The sequence below is a fragment of the Pseudophryne corroboree genome, chromosome 7, assembly GCF_028390025.1.
Source record: "Pseudophryne corroboree isolate aPseCor3 chromosome 7, aPseCor3.hap2, whole genome shotgun sequence".
NCBI classification, from domain to species: domain Eukaryota; kingdom Metazoa; phylum Chordata; class Amphibia; order Anura; family Myobatrachidae; genus Pseudophryne; species Pseudophryne corroboree.
This window is the reverse complement of record NC_086450.1, coordinates 505,557,565-505,582,863: the sequence shown is the minus strand read 5'-3', so window position 1 is coordinate 505,582,863 and position 25,299 is coordinate 505,557,565. Positions and strand designations below refer to the sequence as shown.

The 25,299-nt window shown below is 49.3% G+C and overlaps 1 protein-coding gene across 1 annotated transcript in view; it reads right to left on the bottom strand.

The window, feature by feature from the left end:
• The window catches only part of LOC134944447 (uncharacterized), a 193,583-nt gene extending 171,005 nt beyond the window's left edge, over nt 1–22,578 (bottom strand). The window contains exon 1 of the mRNA XM_063933022.1: nt 22,449–22,578. Coding sequence (XP_063789092.1) covers nt 22,449–22,494 — 46 coding nt within the window. The 5' untranslated portion in view covers nt 22,495–22,578. The remainder of the gene's footprint in view (nt 1–22,448) is intronic.
• Between the last annotated feature and the right edge of the window lie 2,721 nt (nt 22,579–25,299).

Sequence of the window (25,299 nt, the reverse complement as noted above, 5' to 3'; positions counted from 1 at the left end):
CACTGGAGTGTCTGTTCCAGGAGGACTGAGGCGGCACCTGAGCCGTGAAAATCTCAAGACCAAGAGCTGTTGTCGACTCCCCACTCCCTTTTATTGTTTTTCTCCACTTCCCATCCCCTCTCCCTAAAATTTCTTTTTCCCCCTTCTCATTCTTCTCCGTTTCCTCCTATAAGATGGACTTGCCCCAAGAGACTGTGATCCGGATTTTCCTGTTAACCATGATGTTGACCAGAGCAGTCTGTTCCGGCGAGAGTACCATGGAGGTCGAGAGAGGTTCTGGAATGGGTTCTGATGATAAAGATGGAGGCGTAGTTTTCCAAGATCAACCTAACCAACAAGCAAAGGCGAGTATCAGAAAACGATCCGATAGCATTGACCATAGAAGAAATTGCGACGGATTGTTAGCTGAAGAAAACTGTATCTGTAGGCTCTGTAACAATGTCATTGAGGATGGGTGCATTAAGAAATGCCAATCCAGTTTTAATATCCATATGGACCGGCATCCATTGAGTGACTATCACTCCTTAGTGGGTAGTGTGTTAAACAAAACAGATTGTTGGGTATGCTCTCAAGTACCTCAGGGTCATAGCAAATCAGGGCTAGTACCATTTCCTTTAACGATAGGGGAGGTACTTGAGTTAAATGGTGGGAGACCGGTGGACCGGAGGTTTAATATCTCCAGTCCTCCTAGTTTAAAGCTCCACCAATACCACGTGGATAGGTCCCTATTATGTTTCAACATCTCCAATCCCCGAAAACCAGGAAATTGGGAAGTGTCATGGAGTAACCACACCATGACCTTTTCGCATAGAGCAGATAGAATGCCTACAGATACAGAGCTTGTACGCCACATAGCCAGTAGAGGAAAATCTTTCCGGTATAGGTATACCTTAGGAAATAGGATTACTAAAGTTGGAGAAGTATCACCAGGATACTGTGCACATATCGTACAACCTGATACGTGTACTAAGCAGATGGAAGAATTAGGGTCAGGAGATTTCACATGGAAGGTGTGTAATATGGTTATGTCCTACTCCGTCCCATATGTTCTCCCCGATGATGCATATTTCATATGCGGGAGAAAGGCGTACAAGTGGCTTGCCCCAAACTCTGAAGGATTGTGTTATATTGGAAAAGTACTGCCTGAAGTAATGACTGTATCACATGACAAAATGAAAGACATACACCGTGGTGCCCAAGCTCCTTATACTCACACCCATTACGAGCACGTTGTTAAAAGGCACCTGATAGAGAAGACAGAGCATCCGGCCTCTGATCTGATAAGTGAATCCACCGGGATTCAATTCTTAATCGCGTTAGATTTCACCCGCACCGCTAGAGGAGTGCTGAATTATAAATACATATCGGCGCTCGCAAATTTGTTAGATAATATCACTGAAATGTATGATGACACGTTTAGATATACTGGAAGGGAACTTCAAGCTTATAAAACAGAACTGGTGCAGCATAGAATGGTTCTTAATTACCTCACAGCAGTGACAGGCGGATATTGTGTTACATTGGCAACACAGTATGGCGTGAAGTGTTGCACGTATATCACGAATAGCACCGAGGATCCGGTCGAGGTCATAGACCAAAAGATGGACGATATTCTCCAATTGAAGTGGGAATTTCGCCGAAAACACAATCTCACTCTTGCTGCTGTAGGTAATGAGCTGACTGGTTGGGTGTCATGGTTGAACCCGCGAAATTGGTTTTCTGGTTTGGGAGACTGGGCTCAAGGAGTCATAATGGATGTTGGGAAGTTTCTCCTATGTATCTTAGGTGTTGTCATATCGATTGGATTGATATTTAGATGCGGTCAGGCTTTAATGAAGTGCAATCATCGTACAGGAGTAATGAGTTTGAGGAGTGAGGAAACTGTAATTAACCTGGATTTGATTTATGACCCAACAATAGAAACAATGATGTAATGAAAATGCGATTATACGGTCCGTTTCTTTCACCTGTTTTTCTGTTTTTTTTCTCCAAGATAAAAAGACCCACTTGGACAAGGAAGTTGACGAGACGCTATACAGACAACGGATTGACCAAAGAAGAAGTTTTGACCACTGTAGATACGGACATTTGATGAACTTTGCCATGGATCCCCAGTTTCCCTAGAATTCTTAAACTTACGCTAGCCCAACATTTTTTTTGTAAATCTAATGGCATTGACAAAGCTTTTTGCTCGCACCTAATGGGCAAAACAGCGCAAAGAAGACGACTTTCAACTGATACCGAACAAAACTTCAACCGACAGATGTACATTAACCTGACATAGAATACCACTGCATTTTCCATAAGTGTTCTTTATCTTCATCTCTACAACCCTCAGGTAATGACACACATAGTCGATAGGGAATACAGGCACAGATATCAGCAATCACATATCTCCCCCATTCATGTATCATCAACTAAAATGTGCTCCCCCATTTTGTTACAACCAAAACCGAAAAGAGCTCGGTAAAGTTTGACAGCCCATCCACAGACCCGTACCACGGGATAAGAAGGAATTCACATGTATACTTCGCAATACCTCGAAGCTTGATTTACAACACGTACGGCACGATGATACATGACCCCCCAAACATGGACTCATACACACATGCTTCTGCTATCTCACTAGGTCATACCCTCTTCCCACCTACTCCTCTCTCCTCCCTTACCCAACCATGGAAATGAATTAACCCCTGACATATATTTTTCTCCTTTTGAAATGTTTTAGAAGGTGGCAGTTATTATTGACTGCCAAAGGGTGGACTGTCAAAGTCAGAAAAATATCTCTACACACACTGCCATATTTGCACCTCATACTGGTCCGCGCTGCGCATGCGTACGCTCTCCCGTACGTGCACATACTCACAGTCGCGGGCACCCGCAGGCGCACGGTATGCGTATTTACGGTAGAGTTTATGTAATCGTAGCGTGCGACTCATTCGTTACATATTTTCACTAATAATGTATTTTGTAGATCATGGTCCCTTTGATAGATTCTGAAAGTTTAGTTAACATAGCATGTTCCTGAACAGAGAGATCCCTCTTTGTATTGTACGAAGGGTCTAACAGGGGTCATACAGTGGTGTTTGGTACCCATCGGAAGAGTATTTAAATAGCAATATTCCGGTGTTGGTTTGGAGCGGATTAATCGCTCGTGCGAATAGTTATGGACATAAGAAGTTTATGTCCATTTACTATTATTTGTTCTTACTTAGTCATGCGGCGGGAAACCCAGTATCCCACCCACCTGAACAGTTGGAAACAGTCACAGCCCACCTGTATGAATCAACCTATGACCTTTTGTTATAATGCGAAGCCGAATTCCTGTGTCCAATGAACAATAAGATTGTAGGGACCATTGAATTGCATTGTGTGTGGGGCATAAATAGGCAGGCCGACCGTATCCAGTTCACTCTCTCTTCAACGGTTCTCATTGCTGATAATCGGGAGCTGGATATCGAGGCGCATGCGATCGTTTCCCCTTGTGCGTAAGTGTTTCTCCGCAATCATATTGTCTTGATGTTATTGTGAGCCATTTCTCTCTATCTCTCTCTCTCTCTCTCTCTCTCTCTCTCTTCTATTTCTCCCGTATTTTTCCCTTAATTGTATTGTATTGTATTTCCTGTGTAGTTATCTGGTTAGTTAGTCTATGTTATATTGTAGTGTATGCTTTGTACTGTGATTCTTTTGCAAGTATAATAGTCATAATACATATAATAGGTTTTGGACCCTAAGCCCAGGTATCTGTGTATTTCTTATAGTGTTAAGTATTCCCTGAGCGTCGGTGACGCTCAAGCAGCTTTGTAGTTAATCAGGTTACACCAGGTTGCACTTACACTCTGTCACCACACTAAGGTTTACTGTATATTTCGTTGTTAAAGGTATAGATATAAGGTTTAACGTTATAAGCGTCTGCACCGCTGGTGATCTCCTCGTGGTCCCGAGCGTCCGCTACGCTATAGCGAATCATTACGTTAGTCGGCAGCCAATAGCGTGCCTGCCTGTGATCTCTGGGCCGTAAGCGAACGTGACGCTTGAGCGTCTCGACTACGGTTGAACGATCGTTACGCAACTTGCGTACCCTTACGGTACTTCTTACGTAGATAGCGTACAGTGTTCTTAGACCTCTTAAAGTGTTTTATATACGATAAATATTTAGCTTTATCACCGCCTGTTACTGACTCCACCCACTGCGCTGTGGGCGGGTTTATGCTGCCACCACCAAACTCCTAACCTGCCGTGGCGTTTGGAACCACGGTTCTGCTCTGTATGTGCCGACACGCTGCCTTACCACACCTGTGTGTTATGGACGAATCCCCACTAGTCCTCTACCGGTAGCTGGCGGAAGGCGGAACTTGGAGACACTGATTCACCCTAGACAGCCGGTGAACGGGGCTAGGTTTCGCATAGCCCTGTAGGTCACAAGATGACGCAATCTTCTTGAGGCAGATTATGTTTTAATGCCAACAAATAGTTCTGAAAAGAACTTCAGCAATACAAGTGAGATGTTTACAGCAGAATGAAGATGGTACAATACACTTTTCATGGGGCAACTGCCCTCCTTTTATCCTACTCCAATACACAATACCACAGGGGGTAAGTCCGCCCTGTGGTTTACAACCAATCAATGTTTACCCATGGGCTGTACTTGCCTTGGTCACATGCACAGCTACCGTTGTCCTCTATGGACAGTGGGGAGTGGTCACTCTCCTTTGACTGTCCTATCCCGGAGGATCAGGATACGCCCCGGTGCCGTTCAGTCTAGGCTGGGGGAAGTTTTCCCGCCTAAACTGACTTCCAGAAACCTGCCCGGGACCTAGTCCACTGTCTGCAGCCTGGATTCGGGCTCCAGAGCTGTGCAGCCTAGATCCCCGGTCAGGGTTTCCTGGCCACTACGGGTGATCTCCATGGACCTCCAGAAAACCACTCGGCTTGTTTCAAAGCTGAGATTCTCCTCTCTCTTCCAATGCCTCTTTCATGTGTGAGGCCGGAAGGGAAAGTATTCCGTTTTTGGGGAAAAGGTCTGGGAGAATCCATCAGCCTGCACAACCATGGATTCCCCCCTCCTGGGACACACAACCAAGTAAGTGCAATTTACCTTTAAACACATTACATTTACACATATGTGTTTCCCTTTAAATTATACACTGAGCCTGTGCCCTGCACAGGCTCCACATACCCAGGCACTGCAATGCCTCCCAGCACAATACACTTTTTATTACATTTAAAACAATGTTTCTCTGACGTCCTAGTGGATGCTGGGGACTCCGTAAGGACCATGGGGAATAGACGGGCTCCGCAGGAGACTGGGCACTCTATAGAAAGATTTAGGACTATCTGGTGTGCATTGGCTCCTCCCCCTATGACCCTCCTCCAAGCCTCAGTTAGATTTCTGTGCCCGGCTGAGCTGGATGCACACTAGGGGCTCTCCTGAGCTCCTAGAAGAAAGTATAGTTTAGGTTTTTTATTTTCAGTGAGACCTGCTGGCAACAGGCTCACTGCAACGAGGGACTAAGGGGAGAAGAAGCGAACCTACCTAAGTGGTGGTAGCTTGGGCTTCTTAGGCTACTGGACACCATTAGCTCCAGAGGGATCGAACACAGGACCCGACCTCGTCGTCCGTTCCCGGAGCCGCGCCGCCGTCCCCCTTACAGAGCCAGAAACAAGAAGGTGGTCCGGAAAATCGGCGGCTGAAGACTTCTGTCTTCTCCAAGGTAGCGCACAGCACTGCAGCTGTGCGCCATTGCTCCTCATGCACACCACACACTGCGGTCGCTGATGGGTGCAGGGCGCTGGGGGGGGGGCGCCCTGAGCAGCAATAATAACACCTTGGCTGGCAAAACTAACACCATATATAGCCCCAGAGGCTATATAGGTGTATATTAACCCCTGCCAGAAACGATAAAATAGCGGGAGAAAGCCCGCCGAAAAAGGGGCGGAGCCAGCACACTGGCGCCATTATTCCCTCACAGCTCCGCTGGAAGGAAGCTCCCTGGCTCTCCCCTGCAGTCCTGCACTACAGAAAGGGTAAAAAAGAGAGGGGGGGCACAATTTAGGCGCAGTATATATATATATATTATAGGCAGCTATAGGGGAAAACACTCTGTATAGTGATATCCCTGTGTTATATAGCGCCCTGGTGTGTGCTGGCATACTCTCCCTCTGTCTCCCCAAAGGGCTTTGTGGGGTCCTGTCCTCTGTAAGAGCATTCCCTGTGTGTCTGCTGTGTGTCGGTACTGCTGTGTCGACATGTATGATGAGGATAATGATGTGGAGGCGGAGCAAATGCCTGTGAATGTGATGTCACCCCCTGCGGGGTCGACACCAGTGTGGATGGACTTATGGAAGGAATTACGTGACAGTGTCAGCTCCTTACATAAAAGGTTTGACGACATAGGACAGCCGGCTACTCAGCTTGTGCCTGTCCAAGCGTCTCAAATGTCATCAGGGGCTGTAAAACGCCCGCTACCTCAGATGACAGATACAGATGTCGACACGGATACCGATTCCAGTGTCGACGATGATGAGACGAGTGTACCCTCCAATAGATCCACCCGTTATATGATTGAGGCTATGAAAAATGTATTACACATTTCTGATGATACCCCAGGTACCACAAAAAAGGGTATTATGTTTGGTGAGAAAAAACTACCAGTAGTTTTTCCTGCATCTGACGAACTAAATGAGGTGTGTGAGGAAGCGTGGACTTCCCCAGGTAAGAAATTGATCATTTCTAAACGGTTAATGGCTGCGTACCCTTTCCCGCCAGAGGATAGGTCACGCTGGGAAACACCCCCTAGGGTAGATAAAGCGCTGATACGCTTATCAAAGAAGGTGGCACTACCGTCTCCGGATACGGCCGCCCTAAAAGAACCTGCTGATGGAAAGCAGGAAAGTACCCTAAAAGCTATATACACACACACTGGCATTATATTGAGACCCGCTATTGCATCAGCTTGGATGTGCAGTGCTGCTGCTGCGTGGTCAGACTCCCTGTCGGAAAACATTGATACCATGGATAGGGACAATATTTTGCTAACGATTGACCATATAAAAGACGCGGTCTTATACATGCGTGATGCACAGAGGGATATTTGCCGGCTGGCATCAAAAATAAGCGATATGTCCATTGCCGCCAGACGGGGGTTATGGACTAGGCAATGGTCAGGTGATGCCGACTCCAAGCGGCACATGGAAGTTTTACCCTATAAAGGGGTGGAACTTTTTGGGGAAGGTCTTTCAGACCTCGTTTCCACAGCTACTGCTGGGAAATCGACCTTTTTGCCACAGGCTACCCCACAGCAAAAGAAAGCACCGTATTATCAGGTACAGTCCTTTCGGCCCCAGAAAAATAAGCGGGCTAGAGGCTCATCCTTTCTGCCGAGGGGCAGAGGAAGGGGGAAAAAGCTGCAGCACACAGCTAGTTCCCAGGAGCAGAAGTCCTCCCCTGCGTCCGGTAAGTCCACAGCATGACGCTGGGGCTGCTCAGGCGGAATCGGGAACGGTGGGGGCAAGTCTCAGGTTTTTCAGAACACAGTGGGCTCTCTCACAAGTGGATCCCTGGGTCCTTCAAGTAGTATCTCAGGGGTACAGGCTGGAATTCGAGACGTCTCCCCCCCGCCGTTTCCTAAAATCTGCCTTGCCGGCAACTCCCTCTGCCAGGGAGGCAGTGTTGGTGGCTATTCAAAAACTGTATTCACAGAAAGTGATTGTCAAGGTACCCCTCCTTCAGCAAGGAAAGGGTTACTACTCCACAATGTTTGTGGTACCGAAACCGGACGGTTCGGTGAGACTCATCTTAAATTTAAAAGCCTTGAACACTTATAGAAGGGAGTTTTAATTATCCCGTACTTGGACGATCTCCTGATAAAGGCGAGGTCCAAAGAACAGTTGATAGTGGCGGTGGCACTTTCTCAGGAAGTGCTACAACAGCACGGCTGGATTCTAAACATTCCAAAGTCACAGCTGGTCCCGACGACACGTCTTCTGTTCTTGGGAATGATTCTGGACACAGACCAGAAAAGAGTGTTTCTTCCACTGGAAAAAGCCGAGGAATTGTCATCTCTGGTCAGAGACACCCTAAAACCAGGAAAAGTGTTGGTACATCAATGCACACGAGTCCTGGGAAAAATGGTAGCTTCGTACGAAGCAATTCCATTCGGAAGGTTCCACGCAAGGACGTTCCAGTGGGACCTGTTGGACAAATGGTCCGAGTCCCATCTCCAGATGCAACAGCGGATAACCCTATCGGCCAGAACCAGGGTGTCGCTGCTGTGGTGGCTGCAGAGGGCTAATCTACTAGAGGGCCGCAGATTCGGAATACAGGACTGGGTCCTGGTGACCACGGATGCCAGCCTTCGGGGCTGGGGGGCAGTCACAAAGGGAAGAAATTTCCAAGGACTGTGGTCAGATCAGGAGATTTCTCTTCACATAAATATCCTGGAGCTAAGGGCCATTTGCAATGCCCTAAGCCAGGCAAGACCCCTGCTTCAAAGCCAGCCGGTACTGATCCAGTCAGACAACATCACGGCGGTCGCCCATGTAAACAGACAGGGGGGCACGAGAAGCAGGATGGCGATGGCAGAAGCCACAAGGATTCTCAGATGGGCAGAGAATCATGTGTTAGCACTGACGGCAGTGTTCATTCCGGGAGTGGACAACTGGGAAGCAGACTTCCTCAGCAGGCACGACCTCCACCCGGGAGAATGGGGACTTCATCCAGAGTCTTCCAAATGCTGGTCAACCGGTGGGAAAAACCACAGGTAGACATGATGGCGTCCCGCCTCAACAAGAAGTTGACAAGATATTGCGCCCGGTCAAGAGACCCTCAGGCGATAGCGGTGGACGCTCTAGTGACACCATGGGTGTACCAGTCGGTTTATGTGTTTCCTCCTCTACCTCTCATACCCAAGGTACTGAGAATAATAAGAAGGCGAGGAGTGAAAACCATACTCGTGGTTCCGGATTGGCCAAGAAGAGCTTGGTACCCGGAACTTCAAGAGATGCTAACAGAGGACCCTTGGCCTCTGCCGCTCAGACAAGACCTGCTGCAGCAGGGACCCTGTCTGTTCCAAGACTTACCGCGGCTGCGTTTGACGGCATGGCGGTTGAACACCGGATCCTGAAGGAAAAGGGTATTCCGGAGGAAGTCATCCCTACCCTGATCAAAGCCAGGAAGGATGTCACCGCAAGACATTATCACCGCATTTGGCGAAAATATGTTGCTTGGTGTGAGGCCATGAAGGCCCCGACGGAGGAATTTCAACTGGGTCGATTCCTGCACTTCCTGCAAGCAGGGGTGACGTTGGGCCTCAAATTGGGGTCCATAAAGGTCCAGATTTCGGCTCTGTCGATTTTCTTCCAAAAAGAACTGGCTTCACTGCCTGAAGTTCAGACTTTTGTCAAAGGAGTACTGCATATTCAGCCTCCTTTTGTGCCCCCAGTGGCACCTTGGGATCTCAATGTGGTTATGGCATTCCTGAAATCACATTGGTTCGAACCACTTAAGACTGTGGATTTAAAATATCTCACGTGGAAAGTGGTCATGCTGTTGGCCTGTCACGATCCGGGTATCTGGACGCCATTTCTTACCTATCAGATGCCTCCTAAGGCTGGCTCAGCGCTCCAGGACCGGATCCCATCTGTTATCCTGATGTGCACATTCCCACATCCTCTCCTGTCTCTCTGGACGCAGTCACAGTAACGCCTTATACATCGGGCATGGCGTCTCCCGCGGCCTCCGCCGCCGTCCCTGAGCTTCTGCATTCAGAGTGGCGATTACGTCAGCCGCGGGCTCCGCTGTGTCCGCGTGGTCGGATGTGTATCTGTCAGCCTGGCGTCTCCTGTCTCCGGTGGCCGGCGCCGCCATTACTGTTTTCCAGACCACATGGATTACAATCCAAACTTCCCTCCAAGTGTCTGCATGGGCGCAGCCATCTTGGATTCTGTCAGCTGATCATTCCTACCAATCCGTTGTCAGTATTATTAATTTGCATAATTGCCTAGCCAATGCCTTCCTTGCTGCAGGTATAAATAGGTTGTGCCTGAGCAAGGAAGGCGTCAGTGCTTTGGTTGTCAAACCTAGTTCCAGTTTGTCTCTCTTCTGTGAATGTCTTCCAGGTTCCAGCTCCTGTCTCCAGACTTCTGCTATAGAGACCCGCACCAGCATTCCATCTGCGGTGTAGCCTGACTCTCCGATCCATTCTGGACTCACCTGTTTCCAGCTACAACATCACCTGCTTCCAGCTTAGCTTCCAGCAGTGTACAGCTTCTCTTAAAGGGCCGGTGTCCTTTCTGCAGTTTACCACTCTCCACCGGTATTATTATTTCTCCGCTCTCAAATTCTACATTTCATCTACATTGCATCGCTCTCAAGCTTAATTTATTATTTAACTGGTTCCAGCCAGTATCCACTCCGTGCCAACACCTGTCTGGTTCTAACCAGTACCCACAGCAGCATTTTATCTACAGCAGTCCAGCTTTCCCTGGAACACCAGCTGGTACGACCCTGGGCTTTCCTCATTGCTACAGTTGAGCCTGGTAAGGACTTTCCAACTTGCAGATAATAAGAACTGTCTCATACCACCAGAGCTCTGTGGCCCCTGCCACCCTGTAGTACCCAGGAACTGTATTATTATTTCTCTGCTGATTTTTATGTTACTTTTTACTGCTACTGTGATGCATGGAGTTTGTCATAAATAAATATCATTGACTTTTACTCAAGTTGTCGTGGTCACGCCTTCGGGCGGTTTCTCTTCATGTTACTTACATGTCCAGGGGTCTGATACAACCTCCCAGGTTCCGGTACATCTCAGCCCCTACAACTGAGGCTGCCTTCCGTCAGCTCAGGCCCTCAGTTGTGACAGTAAGCACTGACCAAATAAATCCAGCCGGAGACCAGGATCAAGCGGCCAGGCCGATGCAAGAACTGGCAGCCCGACTTGAACATCAGGAGGCTGCACAGGGCCACATCATCCGCTGTCTCCAGGATCTCTCTACTCGGCTGGATGGGATTCAGACAACTCTCCGTAGATCAGGCGCATCTGGGGCGTCAACCACAGTGACTCCAACTATAACCCCACCCACGTTACCCGTTTCTGCTCCACGTCTTCATCTTCCAACGCCAGCAAAATTTGACGGATCTCCAAGATTCTGCAGGGGATTTCTCAACCAGTGTGAGATTCAGTTTGAGCTACATCCTGGCAATTTTCCCAGTGACCGTACAAAAATTGCCTACATCATCTCACTTCTCAGTGGCTCAGCCCTTGACTGGGCATCACCGTTATGGGAGAGGTCCGACACCCTGCTATCTTCTTACACTGCATTCGTGTCAACATTCAGGCGCATCTTCGACGAGCCAGGCCGGGTAACTTCAGCTTCGTCTGAGATTCTCCGTTTACGCCAGGGATCACATACTGTAGGACAATATCTTATACAGTTCCAGATCCTGGCATCTGAACTGGCATGGAACGACGAGGCCCTGTATGCTGCATTCTGGCATGGTTTATCCGAGCGTATTAAAGATGAGTTAGCTACCAGAGACTTACCCTCCAAGTTAGATGAGCTAATCTCACTTTGTACAAAAGTTGACTTACGTTTCAGAGAGAGAGCAACTGAGCGTGGAAGATCATCTGCTCCAAAATCTTCTGCTCCTCCTCCTCGACAACTGTCACCAACTAAAGATGAACCCATGCAAATTGGCCGTTCCCGTTTAACTCCTGCTGAGCGCCGAAGACGTCTCTCCGAGTCTCTCTGTCTTTATTGTGCAGCTCCGTCTCACACCATTAATGCCTGTCCCAAACGTCCGGGACTCCAAGTCCTAGCTCGTCAAGGAGAGGGCCGGCTAGGAGTAATGATCTCCTCTCCATCTCCTCAAGATTGTAATCTCCCAGTCTCGCTTTAAGTTGCTCAACGTTATCAGAACGTCATTGCCCTCCTGGATTCCGGAGCAGCTGGGAACTTTATTACCGAAGCCTATGTTAAACGGTGGTCCCTACCCACCGAGAGACTTCCTTCCTCCTTTTCCTTAACTGCCGTGGATGGCAGTAAAATTTTTGATACAGTTATTGCTCTAAGGACTCTACCAGTTCGTCTGAGAGTGGGAGTTCTTCATTCCGAACTTATTTCACTTTTAGTGATTCCAAGAGCCACACATCCTGTGGTCCTGGGCCTTCCATGGCTCCGTCTTCACAATCCTACAATTGATTGGACGACTACGCAAATCCTGGCATGGGGTCCCTCCTGTGCTGAGACATGTTTGTTTAAAGTGTTGCCTGTCTGTTCTTCCTCCCCCAGGTCGTCTGATGTTCCACCTCCTCCATATCAAGATTTCACGGATGTGTTCAGTAAAGCTTCTGCTGATATCCTTCCTCCTCATAGAGAATGGGACTGCCCGATTGATCTCGTTCCAGGGAAGGTTCCACCTCGAGGCCGAACTTATCCGTTGTCTCTGCCCGAGACGCATTCTATGGAGGAATACATTAAAGAGAACCTAGCAAAGGGGTTCATTCGACCTTCTTCTTCTCCAGCCGGCGCAGGCTTCTTTTTTGTAAAAAAGAAAGATGGTGGTCTGCGGCCGTGCATCGACTACAGAGGTTTGAACGACATTACCATTAAGAACCGCTATCCTTTACCCCTGATTACTGAGCTCTTTGACAGAGTTAGCGGAGCTACCATCTTTACAAAGCTGGACTTGAGAGGTGCATACAATCTCATCCGGATCCGTGAGGGTGACGAGTGGAAGACCGCATTTAACACCCGTGACGGACATTATGAGTACCTCGTCATGCCCTTCGGATTGAGCAATGCTCCAGCTGTCTTCCAGCATTTCGTCAATGAGATCTTCAGAGACATTCTATACCGTCATGTCGTGGTCTATCTAGACGATATCCTCATTTTTGCCAACAATTTAGAGGAACATCGTTTTTGGGTAAAGGAGGTTCTGTCCCGTCTCCGTGTCAATCATCTCTATTGCAAATTAGAGAAATGCGTCTTTGAAGTCAAGTCCATTCCGTTTCTAGGGTACATTGTGTCCGGTTCCGGACTAGAGATGGATCCTGAGAAACTACAAGCAATCCAGAATTGGCCGGTACCCTTAACCCTCAAAGGGGTCCAGAGGTTCTTGGGGTTCGCCAATTATTACCGAAAGTTTATACGAGACTTTTCCACCATTGTGGCGCCTATTACTGCTTTCACCAAGAAGGGTGCTAACCCGTCCAAGTGGTCTGAAGAAGCCATGCAAGCTTTTCATCTTTTAAAACAGAGGTTCATCTCTGCGCCTGTCCTGAAACAGCCTGACATCGACTCTCCTTTCATCCTAGACGTGGATGCCTCCTCCGTTGGAGTAGGAGCGGTGTTATCTCAGAGGGCTAAAGATAGCCATTTACATCCTTGCAGTTTCTTCTCACGGAAATTCTCCCCAGTGGAGTGCAACTATGCCATTGGCGACCAGGAGTTGCTAGCCATCAAGCTCGCTCTAGAGGAGTGGAGATATCTGTTGGAGGGAGCTTCTCATTCAATCACCATCCTTACAGACCACAAGAACCTTCTATATCTGAAAGGCGCACAATGTCTCAACCCTCGTCAGGCCAGATGGGCACTTTTCTTTTCCAGGTTCGACTTTAAACTCCAGTTCTGTCCGGGCTCTCAGAACCGCAAGGCCGATGCCCTTTCCCGCTCATGGGAGCAAGAAAATGAGTCAGAGTCTTCAGACAAGCATCCTATTATAAATCCGTTGGCATTCTCCACGGTAGGGATGGACTCTACGCCCCCATCAGGGAAAAGTTTTGTGAAGCCGACACTAAGGAAGAAGCTCATGCATTGGGCCCATGCTTCCCGCTTTGCCGGACATACAGGTATCCAAAAAACCCTGGAGTTTATCTCTAGGTCTTATTGGTGGCCAACTCTGAAAAAGGACGTTTTGGAGTTTATTGCATCTTGCCCAAAGTGTGCTCAACATAAAGTATCCCGCCAGTCGCCTGCGGGGCAACTGGTTCCACTATCTGTTCCCCGTCGACCATGGACCCATTTGTCGATGGATTTTATTACAGATTTGCCCATGTGCAACAAGTTTAATACCATCTGGGTGGTAGTTGACCGGTTCACCAAGATGGCACACTTCATTCCTCTCACCGGTCTTCCGTCAGCTTCCAAGTTGGCTCAAGTATTCATACAAGAGATCTTTCGACTCCACGGTCTTCCAGAAGAAATTATCTCAGATCGAGGAGTTCAATTCACAGCCAAATTCTGGCGAAGTTTATGTCAAGCCCTCCAAGTCAAGCTAAAGTTTTCCACGGCTTACCATCCTCAGACCAATGGTCAAACTGAAAGGGTGAATCAGGACTTGGAGTCCTTCCTCCGCATCTATGTGTCCTCCTCTCAAGATGACTGGGTTCAATTACTTCCCTGGGCCGAGTTCTGTCATAACAACCAGTATCATTCTTCATCTTCTTCAACACCATTCTTCACCAACTTTGGATTCCACCCTAAAGTCCCTGAGTTCCAACCGCTTCCAGCAACTTCTGTTCCCGCAGTGGATATCACCTTGCATCAGTTTGCCAATATCTGGAAGAGCGTACGATCAGCTCTGCTCAAGGCATCGTTCAGGTACAAGAAGTTTGCGGATAAGAAGCGTCGAGCAGTTCCTGCTCTCAAGGTGGGTGATCGGGTATGGTTATCCACAAAGAATTTGAGGTTAAGAGTTCCCAGTATGAAGTTTGCACCTCGCTACATCGGTCCTTTTAAAATTGATCAAGTCATCAATCCTGTTGCTTACAGACTCCAGTTGCCTCCCTTCTTAAAGATACCCAGGACATTCCATGTTTCCCTGTTGAAACCGCTAATCTTGAATCGGTTTCATTCCTCACTTCCTCCAACTCCGAAAGTCCAAACTCAACGAGGCGTTGAGTATGAAGTAGCCAAGATCCTGGACTCACGTCACCGTTACGGTCAACTTCAGTATCTTATTGACTGGAAGGGTTATGGCCCTGAGGAACGTTCATGGACCAATGCTTCTGATGTCCATGCTCCTGCCTTGGTCCGGAGATTCCATTCCAAGTTTCCTCAAAAGCCAAAGAAGTGTCCTGGGGCCACTCCTAAAGGGGGGGGTGCTGTCACGATCCGGGTATCTGGACGCCATTTCTTACCTATCAGATGCCTCCTAAGGCTGGCTCAGCGCTCCAGGACCGGATCCCATCTGTTATCCTGATGTGCACATTCCCACATCCTCTCCTGTCTCTCTGGACGCAGTCACAGTAACGCCTTATACATCGGGCATGGCTTCTCCCGCGGCCTCCGCCGCCGTCCCTGAGCTTCTGCATTCAGAGTGGCGATTACGTCAGCCGCGGGCTCCGCTGTGTCCGCGTGGTCGGATGTGCATCTGTCAGCCTGGCGTCTCCTGTCTCCGGTGGCCGGCGCCGCCATTACTGTTTTCCAGACCACATGGATTACAATCCAAACTTCCCTCCAAGTGTCTGCATGGGCGCAGCCATCTTGGATTCTGTCAGCTGATCATTCCTACCAATCCGTTGTCAGTATTATTAATTTGCATAATTGCCTAGCCAATGCCTTCCTTGCTGCAGGTATAAATAGGTTGTGCCTGAGCAAGGAAGGCGTCAGTGCTTTGGTTGTCAAACCTAGTTCCAGTTTGTCTCTCTTCTGTGAATGTCTTCCAGGTTCCAGCTCCCGTCTCCAGACTTCTGCTATAGAGACCCGCACCAGCATTCCATCTGCGGTGTAGCCTGACTCTCCGATCCATTCTGGACTCACCTGTTTCCAGCTACAACATCACCTGCTTCCAGCTTAGCTTCCAGCAGTGTACAGCTTCTCTTAAAGGGCCGGTGTCCTTTCTGCAGTTTACCACTCTCCACCGGTATTATTATTTCTCCGCTCTCAAATTCTACATTTCATCTACATTGCATCGCTCTCAAGCTTTATTTATTATTTAACTGGTTCCAGCCAGTATCCACTCCGTGCCAACACCTGTCTGGTTCTAACCAGTACCCACAGCAGCATTTTATCTACAGCAGTCCAGCTTTCCCTGGAACACCAGCTGGTACGACCCTGGGCTTTCCTCATTGCTACAGTTGAGCCTGGTAAGGACTTTCCAACTTGCAGATAATAAGAACTGTCTCATACCACCAGAGCTCTGTGGCCCCTGCCACCCTGTAGTACCCAGGAACTGTATTATTATTTCTCTGCTGATTTTTATGTTACTTTTTACTGCTACTGTGATGCATGGAGTTTGTCATAAATAAATATCATTGACTTTTACTCAAGTTGTCGTGGTCACGCCTTCGGGCGGTTTCTCTTCATGTTACTTACATGTCCAGGGGTCTGATACAACCTCCCAGGTTCCGGTACATCTCAGCCCCTACAAATGAGGCTGCCTTCCGTCAGCTCAGGCCCTCAGTTGTGACATGGCCCTGGCGTCGGCCAGGAGGGTTTCAGAATTGGCGGCTTTGTCTTGTAAAAGCCCTTATCTGATTTTCCATATGGATAGGGCAGAATTGAGGACTCGTCCTCAGTTTCTCCCAAAGGTGGTCTCAGCTTTTCACTTGAACCAACCTATTGTGGTGCCTGCGGCTACTGGGGACTTGGAGGATTCCAAGTTGCTGGACGTAGTCAGGGCCCTAAAAATTTATATTTCCAGGCCGGCTGGAGTCAGAAAGACTGACTCGCTGTTTATCCTGTATGCACCCACCAAGCTGGGTGCTCCTGCTTCTAAGCAGTCTATTGCGCGCTGGATTTGTAGCACTATTCAGCTGGCGCATTCTGCGGTAGGCTTACCGCAGCCTAAATCTGTAAAAGCCCATTCCACACGAAAGGTGGGCTCATCTTGGGCGGCTGCCCGAGGGGTCTCGGCTTTACAACTTTGCCGAGCAGCTACTTGGTCGGGGGCAAACACGTTTGCAAAATTCTACAAATTTGATACCCTGGCTGAGGAGGACCTGGAATTCTCTCATTCGGTGCTGCAGAGTCATCCGCACTCTCCCGCCCGTTTGGGAGCTTTGGTATAATCCCCATGGTCCTTACGGAGTCCCCAGCATCCACTAGGACGTCAGAGAAAATAAGAATTTACTCACCGGTAATTCTATTTCTCGTAGTCCGTAGTGGATGCTGGGCGCCCATCCCAAGTGCGGATTGTCTGCAATACCTGTACATAGTTATTGTTACAAAAATCGGGTTTTGTTGTGAGCCATATCTTCAGAGGCTCCATTTGTTATCATACTGTTAACCGGGGTTCCTATCACGTGTTATATGGTGTGATTGGTGTGGCTGGTATGAGTCTTACCCGGGATTCAAAAATCCTTCCTTATTGTGTCAGCTCTTCCGGGCACAGTTCCTAACTGAGGCTTGGAGGAGGGTCATAGGGGGAGGAGCCAGTGCACACCAGATAGTCCTAAATCTTTCTATAGAGTGCCCAGTCTCCTGCGGAGCCCGTCTATTCCCCATGGTCCTTACGGAGTCCCCAGCATCCACTACGGACTACGAGAAATAGAATTACCGGTGAGTAAATTCTTATTTTTTTTTATGCTGTGCCCAGCGCTCAGCGCTGGGGTTCCCCAGCCCTGCAGCCTGGCTGCTAGGGCTCTCTCAGTGCTGGAGGTATGGGGCTGGCTTCCCCCATCCTCCAGCCTGCCTGCCACTGGGGTCCAGGGAGCTGGCTCTCCCTGTCCCCCCAGTGTGGCATTACTTGGTGGCCTCGCCGCACAGTGCGGCGCACCTCCCTGATCTGAAGCCCGGCCATCTATGTAGCGCCGAGGCACACACAGAGCGCGTTGCAGCGGGAGCTGATCTCCTAGCCGCAGTGGCTCTCCCTTCTCATCCGGCGCACACACACAGCCCAGTGCGCCAGGGGCTGTGCTTACCGCTGCCGTTGCCGGGAGCGGAGCTCCCGGTCTCCGGCGGTCAGCGGCTCACACAGCTCACTGCAGTGGGAGCTGATCTCCCGGCTGCAGCGGTTCCCCTCTCCCCCGGCGCGCACACACTACTCAGTGCGCCGGGGGATACCCTTTCTGCCGCGGTCGCCGGAGTGGTCCGGGACCGCGGTGAAGATGATAAATACATTTTAAATATTTTTGAACACATGGCGCCTAGCGCAGACAACATTTTAAATATGGCGCCAAGCGCCCATTGTCCCCATAATGGCGCCGGGCACTTCAGTGCCACGGCCGCCATTTACCATGTGGCCACTAGTGCGGTCCGGCCACACTCCCAGAAAATGGTTAGTTGTCACCCAGAAACACCCACACCCACTTCCTGTCCATGTCCTTGCGTTCGTCTGTGCGACTGGAAGCGTCGCCATAACCTGTGCAAAACCACAATGCTCTTTGTACTTGTATGACGCGCGTGTGCATTGCGGTGCATACGCATGCGCAGATTAGCTCCGTTCTGCCATAATTGCTGCGCTGCGAAAATCCATAGCGAGCGATCAACTCAGAATGACCCCCCATGTGCACTGCAGATGGGGAGATGTAACATGTGCAGAGACAGTTAGATTTGGGTGGGTTATATTGTTTCTGTGCAGGGTAAATACTGGCTGCTTTATTTTTACACTGCAATTTAGATTGCAGATTGAACACACCTCTCTCTGCACAGGGGGTAATTCAGACCTGATGGTAGATGTGCTATCTACGATCAGTTTCTCTGACATGCGGGGGGACGCCCAGCACAGGGCTAGTCCGCCCCGCATGTCAGGCCTATCCCCCCACCCCCCTACACAGGTACAAAAGCATCACACGGCGGCGAGGCTCAGCGCAGCTCCTGCTGGAAGAGGGCTAACCGCCATGTCCCGGGTCGCAGTGGATGCGTGTGATGTCACGCAGCCGCCGCGGCCCGCCCCATAACGGTCCAGGATCGTGACCACCACTGCCTGAGACGCTTTCACAAGTCACTGGCTGCACATGTGCAGTGCACCCGCCGCACGAGCGCACTGCGCATAGTAATTCAGACTGCGATCGCTGCCGCAGTGCAGTCTGAATGACCCCCATGTTTTTACTGATCAGCTAACAAAGTTACTACTGCGATCAGATATGAATTAGGTCTTAAGTCCGTCACTGGGTAATTAGGAACCTCGCCCACATATGAACAATTGGCTGCTTTGTTGTTTCCATGACCCCAAAAGACTTTACCTGGAAATATTCTTGAATAGATTTCTGTTATACTGATGTAATGAGAGCGACTTCTGATACATGGGTTTTATATTGATACATTTGGAAATATTACTAGAATATGCAATTTATCAGATACAAGTGAGACTTGTAATGCTATATTGTGTGTAATATGTGGAATTACTAATATACAGGAATACTTTTATACTTATTTACCCATTATTAAATATTGCCTTTACTAATTATTTTTTTTATAAATGATTTTAAGCATTAAGCTGGTTTGTTAGATAATAACTTCCAAGAGGTGCTGTCAGTGCAGCTACGTCCCTCTTTTTGTCCACAATGTACATATCTGCCAATGGGCCTAATTCAGACCTGATCGCTAGGTTGCGTTTTTTGCCTCCCTGCGATCAGGTGGTCGCCGCCTTCAGGGGGAGGGGAAAATCACTGTGCAGGGGTGCGATCGCATGTGCAGGAGAGCTGCACAAACAGAAGTTTGTGCAGTCTCTGCACAGCCCGGGTCTTACTCTTTCAGTGTGATGATCGGGGCCGGAGCTGACATCAGACACTCCCTCCAAACGCCTGGTCCCTCCTGCGTTTCTCCAGACACTCCCTGAAAACAGTCAGTTGCCACCCACAAACGGCCTCTTCCTGTCAGTAACCTTGCGTTTGCCCGTGCGATCGCTTTTCTCGCACCATCCCGTCGCTGCCCGGCGATCCCCGTTACCGCGGACCGACGCGCCTGCGCATTGCGGTGCATACGCAGTTCAGACCTGATCGCAGGCTGTACGAAAACGCAGCCTAGCGATCAGGTATGAATTAGGCCCAATGCCCCTCCCCCCTTCCTTCCCCCTATCACTCCCCCCTGCCCTTACATTACTTTGGCGCCAGGTAGATGTGTACCAGGATCAAATTCCCCCAGTGTGAAGTTAAAATGTAACCAGCGACTTGTTCCTTCATTCCCTGTATCTCTACAGTAACACCGGCCTTCTATCTCTGACACAGCCTGCACTTACTCCACACAGACTGCAGCTCAATGGCAACTATGGGGCCTACTTATTACAGTGACACAGCAGGAAATCCCATGGTAACAGCTGTTTTTAGGGGATCCCCACAAGCTCTAAGTACTCTCAGCATTATAGAAAAGGGACCACAGGAGATCGAGAGATCCCTCCTTTTCCGACCGCAATAGCATCCTCCATAGGTTTCTATGCGAGCAGTCAGAGTTACAGCACTCCGTCGGCCACCGCTGACGTATGTGCAGGCTGACAGCCACGTATGTGCAGTATATATGCCGACACAGAGCCCAGAAGCAAAGTGATCGTGTAAGCTCCTCGGCAGGGCGGGCTAGCGGCAGAACCCACACCCCCGGCGAGAGTATTTTGCTAAATTCACATGAAAATATTCCTCTTTTGAAATATCTTACCAGATTCACAGTAAAAATGCGGCATGTGATAAATAGGGGCCTAGGTATGGGAATAATACAATAGGTACATCAGGCCTGAGGCAGAGCTGACGCAAAGCTGGCGCAGTGTTTAAAAGAAACCTGCACGGAATAATGCGCATATTCGCCCATACACAAAGCTGTGCGCATCTGGAGGTGTGCTGCATCACAGTGCATATGTGCTGGTCGGCATAGGACGTCTTTGCGACAATACGCCCTCATGGAACGCCCCATCACACCCCAGTTCTGCCTCTTCCCACATAAGTGTAGATGCGATCAAAATGCGTGCGGCTCTGGATTACTATTTCGGGGGGAACCCACGCAAAGTACGCTCCGCAAATTTACGTATGTCCAACTCTGCATTAGCCTCTATACCAGGCATCTCCAAACTGTGGCCCTCCAGCTGTTGTGAAACTATATATCCCAGCATGCCCTGACACAGTTTTGCTGTCAGAGAATGCTAAAGCTGTGTCAGGGCATGCTGGGATGTGTAGTTTCTCAAAAGCTGGAGGGCCGCAGTTTGGACATGCCTGCCCTATACTGTATGTATGACAGTACACATCCTGGTCTATCCCCTCACATTCCTAAGCCAGTACATCGTGGAATATCAATCCCTATACTCTCCCCTCCCATATCTGGAATCCCACTGTAGTAGGCCCCATCCTCTTACGCTTCCGACTGCCTGGAATAAAGGCACAAAGGAGACTCTGGTCCAGCGTCTGCATCAATGATCCCGTTATTTCTTGTTCCTCATGACGACCAGCTCCTGTGTGATTAATGTAATAATCTCATCATTTTCCTCCCTCACTCAGCCCCAGCTAGGGAGCCTCAGGCCTGTGTTAAAGCCTTCAGCACCCAGGGCTGTTTGCCAGCCCCAGGCTCCAGCAAAGAGCTGCTGCAGCAGCTGCATACACCAACCAGAAACAAACAGTCCCAGATGCCCATGAGGCAGCCTGCTGACGGCAGGGACTTTCTACTTTCTCAGCTGCTTAGGTGCTTTACAAATTGTACTAAAGTAAACATTGCAAACAAGGGGTGGTTACCAACCATCGATGGCTGCTTGGTGGTTTTTACCATCGATGTTAGATATCTGATGGCTCCCAGAAATCTGTTTGTTAGCTGGCATAAGGGGCAGGGCGCATAACTCCACCACTCCGCTTAGTCGACGCCCACTGTGTAGCACAGGCAGCAGGATCTTTGGGTTTTTGCCATTGATTGTTAACCATTTGATGGCTATCCCTGCACAACCTGTGCTGCTCCGGCTATAACAGAACTACACAGAAACATAGAATGTGACGGCAGATAAGAACCACTTGGCCCATCTAGTCTGTTACTATTCTATCTTTAGGTAACGCAACCCTATATGATCATTATTTCTTTGTAAGGATATTCACATGTCTATCCCATGCATGGTTAAATTGCTGTACTGTCTTAGCCTGTACCACCTCTGCTGGGAGGCTATTCCACTTGTCCACTACCCTTTCTGTGAAGTCATTTTTTCTCAAATTTCCTCTGAACCTGCCCCCCTCCAGTCTCAGTGCATGTCCTCGTGTTCTAGTACTACAAGTCTAAGCATGCTCTGAGAGCTTCTGTATTGCTGGGCATGCCTGGTGTATAAATGCACGTGTAGAGAAATTAGGAGGTAACTGATTAATACATAATGATCTATAGACAAACAGCCACTGACATGGGTTACATATGATGGGAAGACTAGGCGGTGTAATGCAGGCACTGTTACTGGAACCAGAGAGCAGGGAGACTGGGATATAAAGCAGGGAAGAGAATGAAGAGACAGGGAAGAGGGTGGGGGAGCCGGGGAATGGGAACGCTGCAGACACAGAGTCACAGGGCAACGTACACAACACATACATGCAGGAGACAAATGCTACACTCACACGTGTGACAGAATAAGAGGAGAAGGAGGCATCCCGCTCGCCCCATGGCTCTTCTGTGTGCTGCAAATCTCAGATTCCAGTCTGCAGCTGCTTCTCTGTGGACTCAGCCCTAAGAAAAGTGAAAGCGAAAGTGGATTTCTGTACGGGAAAAATAGAAATCCTTCTCTCAGCATATCCTATATCCAGTGGTGTATCTATCAGGGTGCAGGGTGTGCCGGGAGAACCACACTGCACACCCGCATCCCTCCCAACTGTCCCGATTTCAGCAGAACAGTCCCGCATTTCGGAAATGGTCCCGACCATGCGCCGGTGTTTTCCGCGTGTGTGTGTGGTGGGGGGCATTTGATCACTGCGGGTGATTTCTGAATAGATTCTGGGTGGGATGTACCAATGGGAAAATGTGATAAAAACACTGCTGCGCAGATGGACTTCCGGGTCATAAACATCCAAGGACTGATGGCCATCGCAAAGGGCAGCTCTTATCGGGGAGAGCTGCCCTTTGCGGTACTAATAGTCAGAGCCAGATTAACAATGGGGCGGATGGAGCTACAGCTCCAGGCCCCAGATAAAAATAGGCCCATCAACACGACAGCCTGATGATGATAAACTGCCCAGTTGGTCACATGGTTTCCATAAATGATAAGAATTTCAATTATAATTCTAATTTCTTCACAAAGTGATGTTGCTTTTCTACTTTTACTTCTTTTGGGAGACATTGGGGATTATAGTGTAAGGAGTGTACATGCCCATATGTCACTGGCCACACCCACACAACATTAGCCACACCTCCTCAACTTCTCACAATAGGCCCTTGATCATTTTCAGCACCAGGCCCATGTGGATCTTAATCCGGCCCTGCTAATAGTACATATGCGATTAGTGTCGGCGTGATGTGTGGCGGGATGTACCACAAGAGGTTGGTACATCCCACCCTCTGTGCACAAGCACACAGCATCTAAACAGTGCAGGGAGGTGAGCCTACTCCCCAGAGGCCATGCCCCTATCCAGCCAAGGCCACACACCGTTTTTGGGCACACGGAGGTCCCGGTTTCAAGATGTCACTTGTTGGGAGCTACGCACCCTGCGCCCATTTCTTCAATACTTACCTCTGCAGAGTCCGGGGTTGGCAGGGGCAGCACTGCACAAATCACCAGGAAAAATGGCATGGCAGCCATTTTGCTGGCATCTGCACATGCACAGTAGAAAAATGGCCTGGGATATGGCCGCCTTCCTATTTCCCTGGAGACCTGCGCAGTAGACACTGGCACAGCCCCAGAGTCTACTAGTGTTCTGTAATGCGCTGCCGGCTAGGGAGAGGAGGGGACCCAGGTGAATACTGCACATGGGCCCCTTCTTCCCTTAATACGTCCCTGCTATAACCCTCTGCCCTCAACACTGAGAGGGATATTACAGGCTTGCGGAGTAAGGGCCTGACTCACCGAGTATGTGCAATGCCAGTATTCATGCAGTTGGCCGATGTTGAATGTGCTGCGCATGCGCCCGATGGTTACAGCTGGGAGAGACAGAACGAACTTGGATGCAAGAGCCATGGATTTCAGTGGGCGTTCCCGGCAAGTATAGACACAGTTGCATTGACACCGTCAGCCATGTTTAGACAGAGGTTCTGTGCCTCCACAATGATGATGCAATCTCCGATGACGCAACCAATGATAAATCTTAATACAGACAGGGGCGGATTAGCACCACAGCCGGTGGGTGTGTCAATAGGAAGACCATTGGCTGCACCATTAGCAGGATCAGACTGGCCCTCAGGTGTATAGGGGAAATCCCTGGTGGGACCCACTGTCTGAGGGCCCCTCCTTTATGTGTCAGGTTCCAGACCGTGCACTGAAATAATTCATTGTTACTCTACTAGAGGTCAGTAACTTGGTGGAGCAGGACCATAGATGAACTTGGGTGCTTGGTTTGTTTCTATGGAAACTAACCCATTATTAGCCCTCCTGCCATTCAAAATTTACCCCTCCTTTATAAAGGGTTCTTTACAGGCTGACTATAAGGGTTGTTCAGGTTTGTTAGCAAACCAAAAAACACACTAATGAGCAAAGTCATGCTCGATGGCACGATGCGATTACTTCACCTCGGATCTCCCGTTGTGTGTGTTGGCGGGAGATTCGAGGTGACGTCATTGCATCACTCCACCTGGCGCCGAAGGCTCCACACATCGGGAACCAGCCAGAACATATTCCATCGAAAGAAAGGAGGTAGGCCAAGGGCGTAGCTACCATAGGTGCAGGGAGTGCAGCTGCTATGGGGCCAGAGCTGAGAGGGGCCACCTTCCCTGTCACAGTTACATGTGTTATATACAGGGTGTAGCTACCATAGGTGCAGGGAGTGCAGCTGCTATGGGGCCCAGAGCTGAGTGGGGCCACCTTCCCTGTCACAGTTACATGTGTTATATACAGGGTGTAGCTACCATAGGTGCAAGGAGTGCAGCTGCTATGGGGCCCAGAGCTGAGAGCGACCACCTTCCCTGTCACAGTTACATGTGTTATATACAGGGTGTAGCTACCATAGGTGCAGGGAGTGCAGCTGCTATGGGGCCCAGAGCGGAGAGGGGCCACCTTCCCTGTCACAGTTACATGTGTTATATACAGGGTGTAGCTACCATAGGTGCAGGGAGTGCAGCTGCTATGGGGCCCAGAGCTGAGAGGGGCCACCTTCCCTGTCACAGTTACGTGTTATATACAGGGTGTAGCTACCATAGGTGCAGGGAGTGCAGCTGCTATGGGGCCCAGAGCTGAGAGGGGCCACTTTCCCTGTCACAGTTACATGTGCTGTATATATTTTTCACCATTGGGTGTTACATAGGGGCCCTTACAAACTTTTTTTT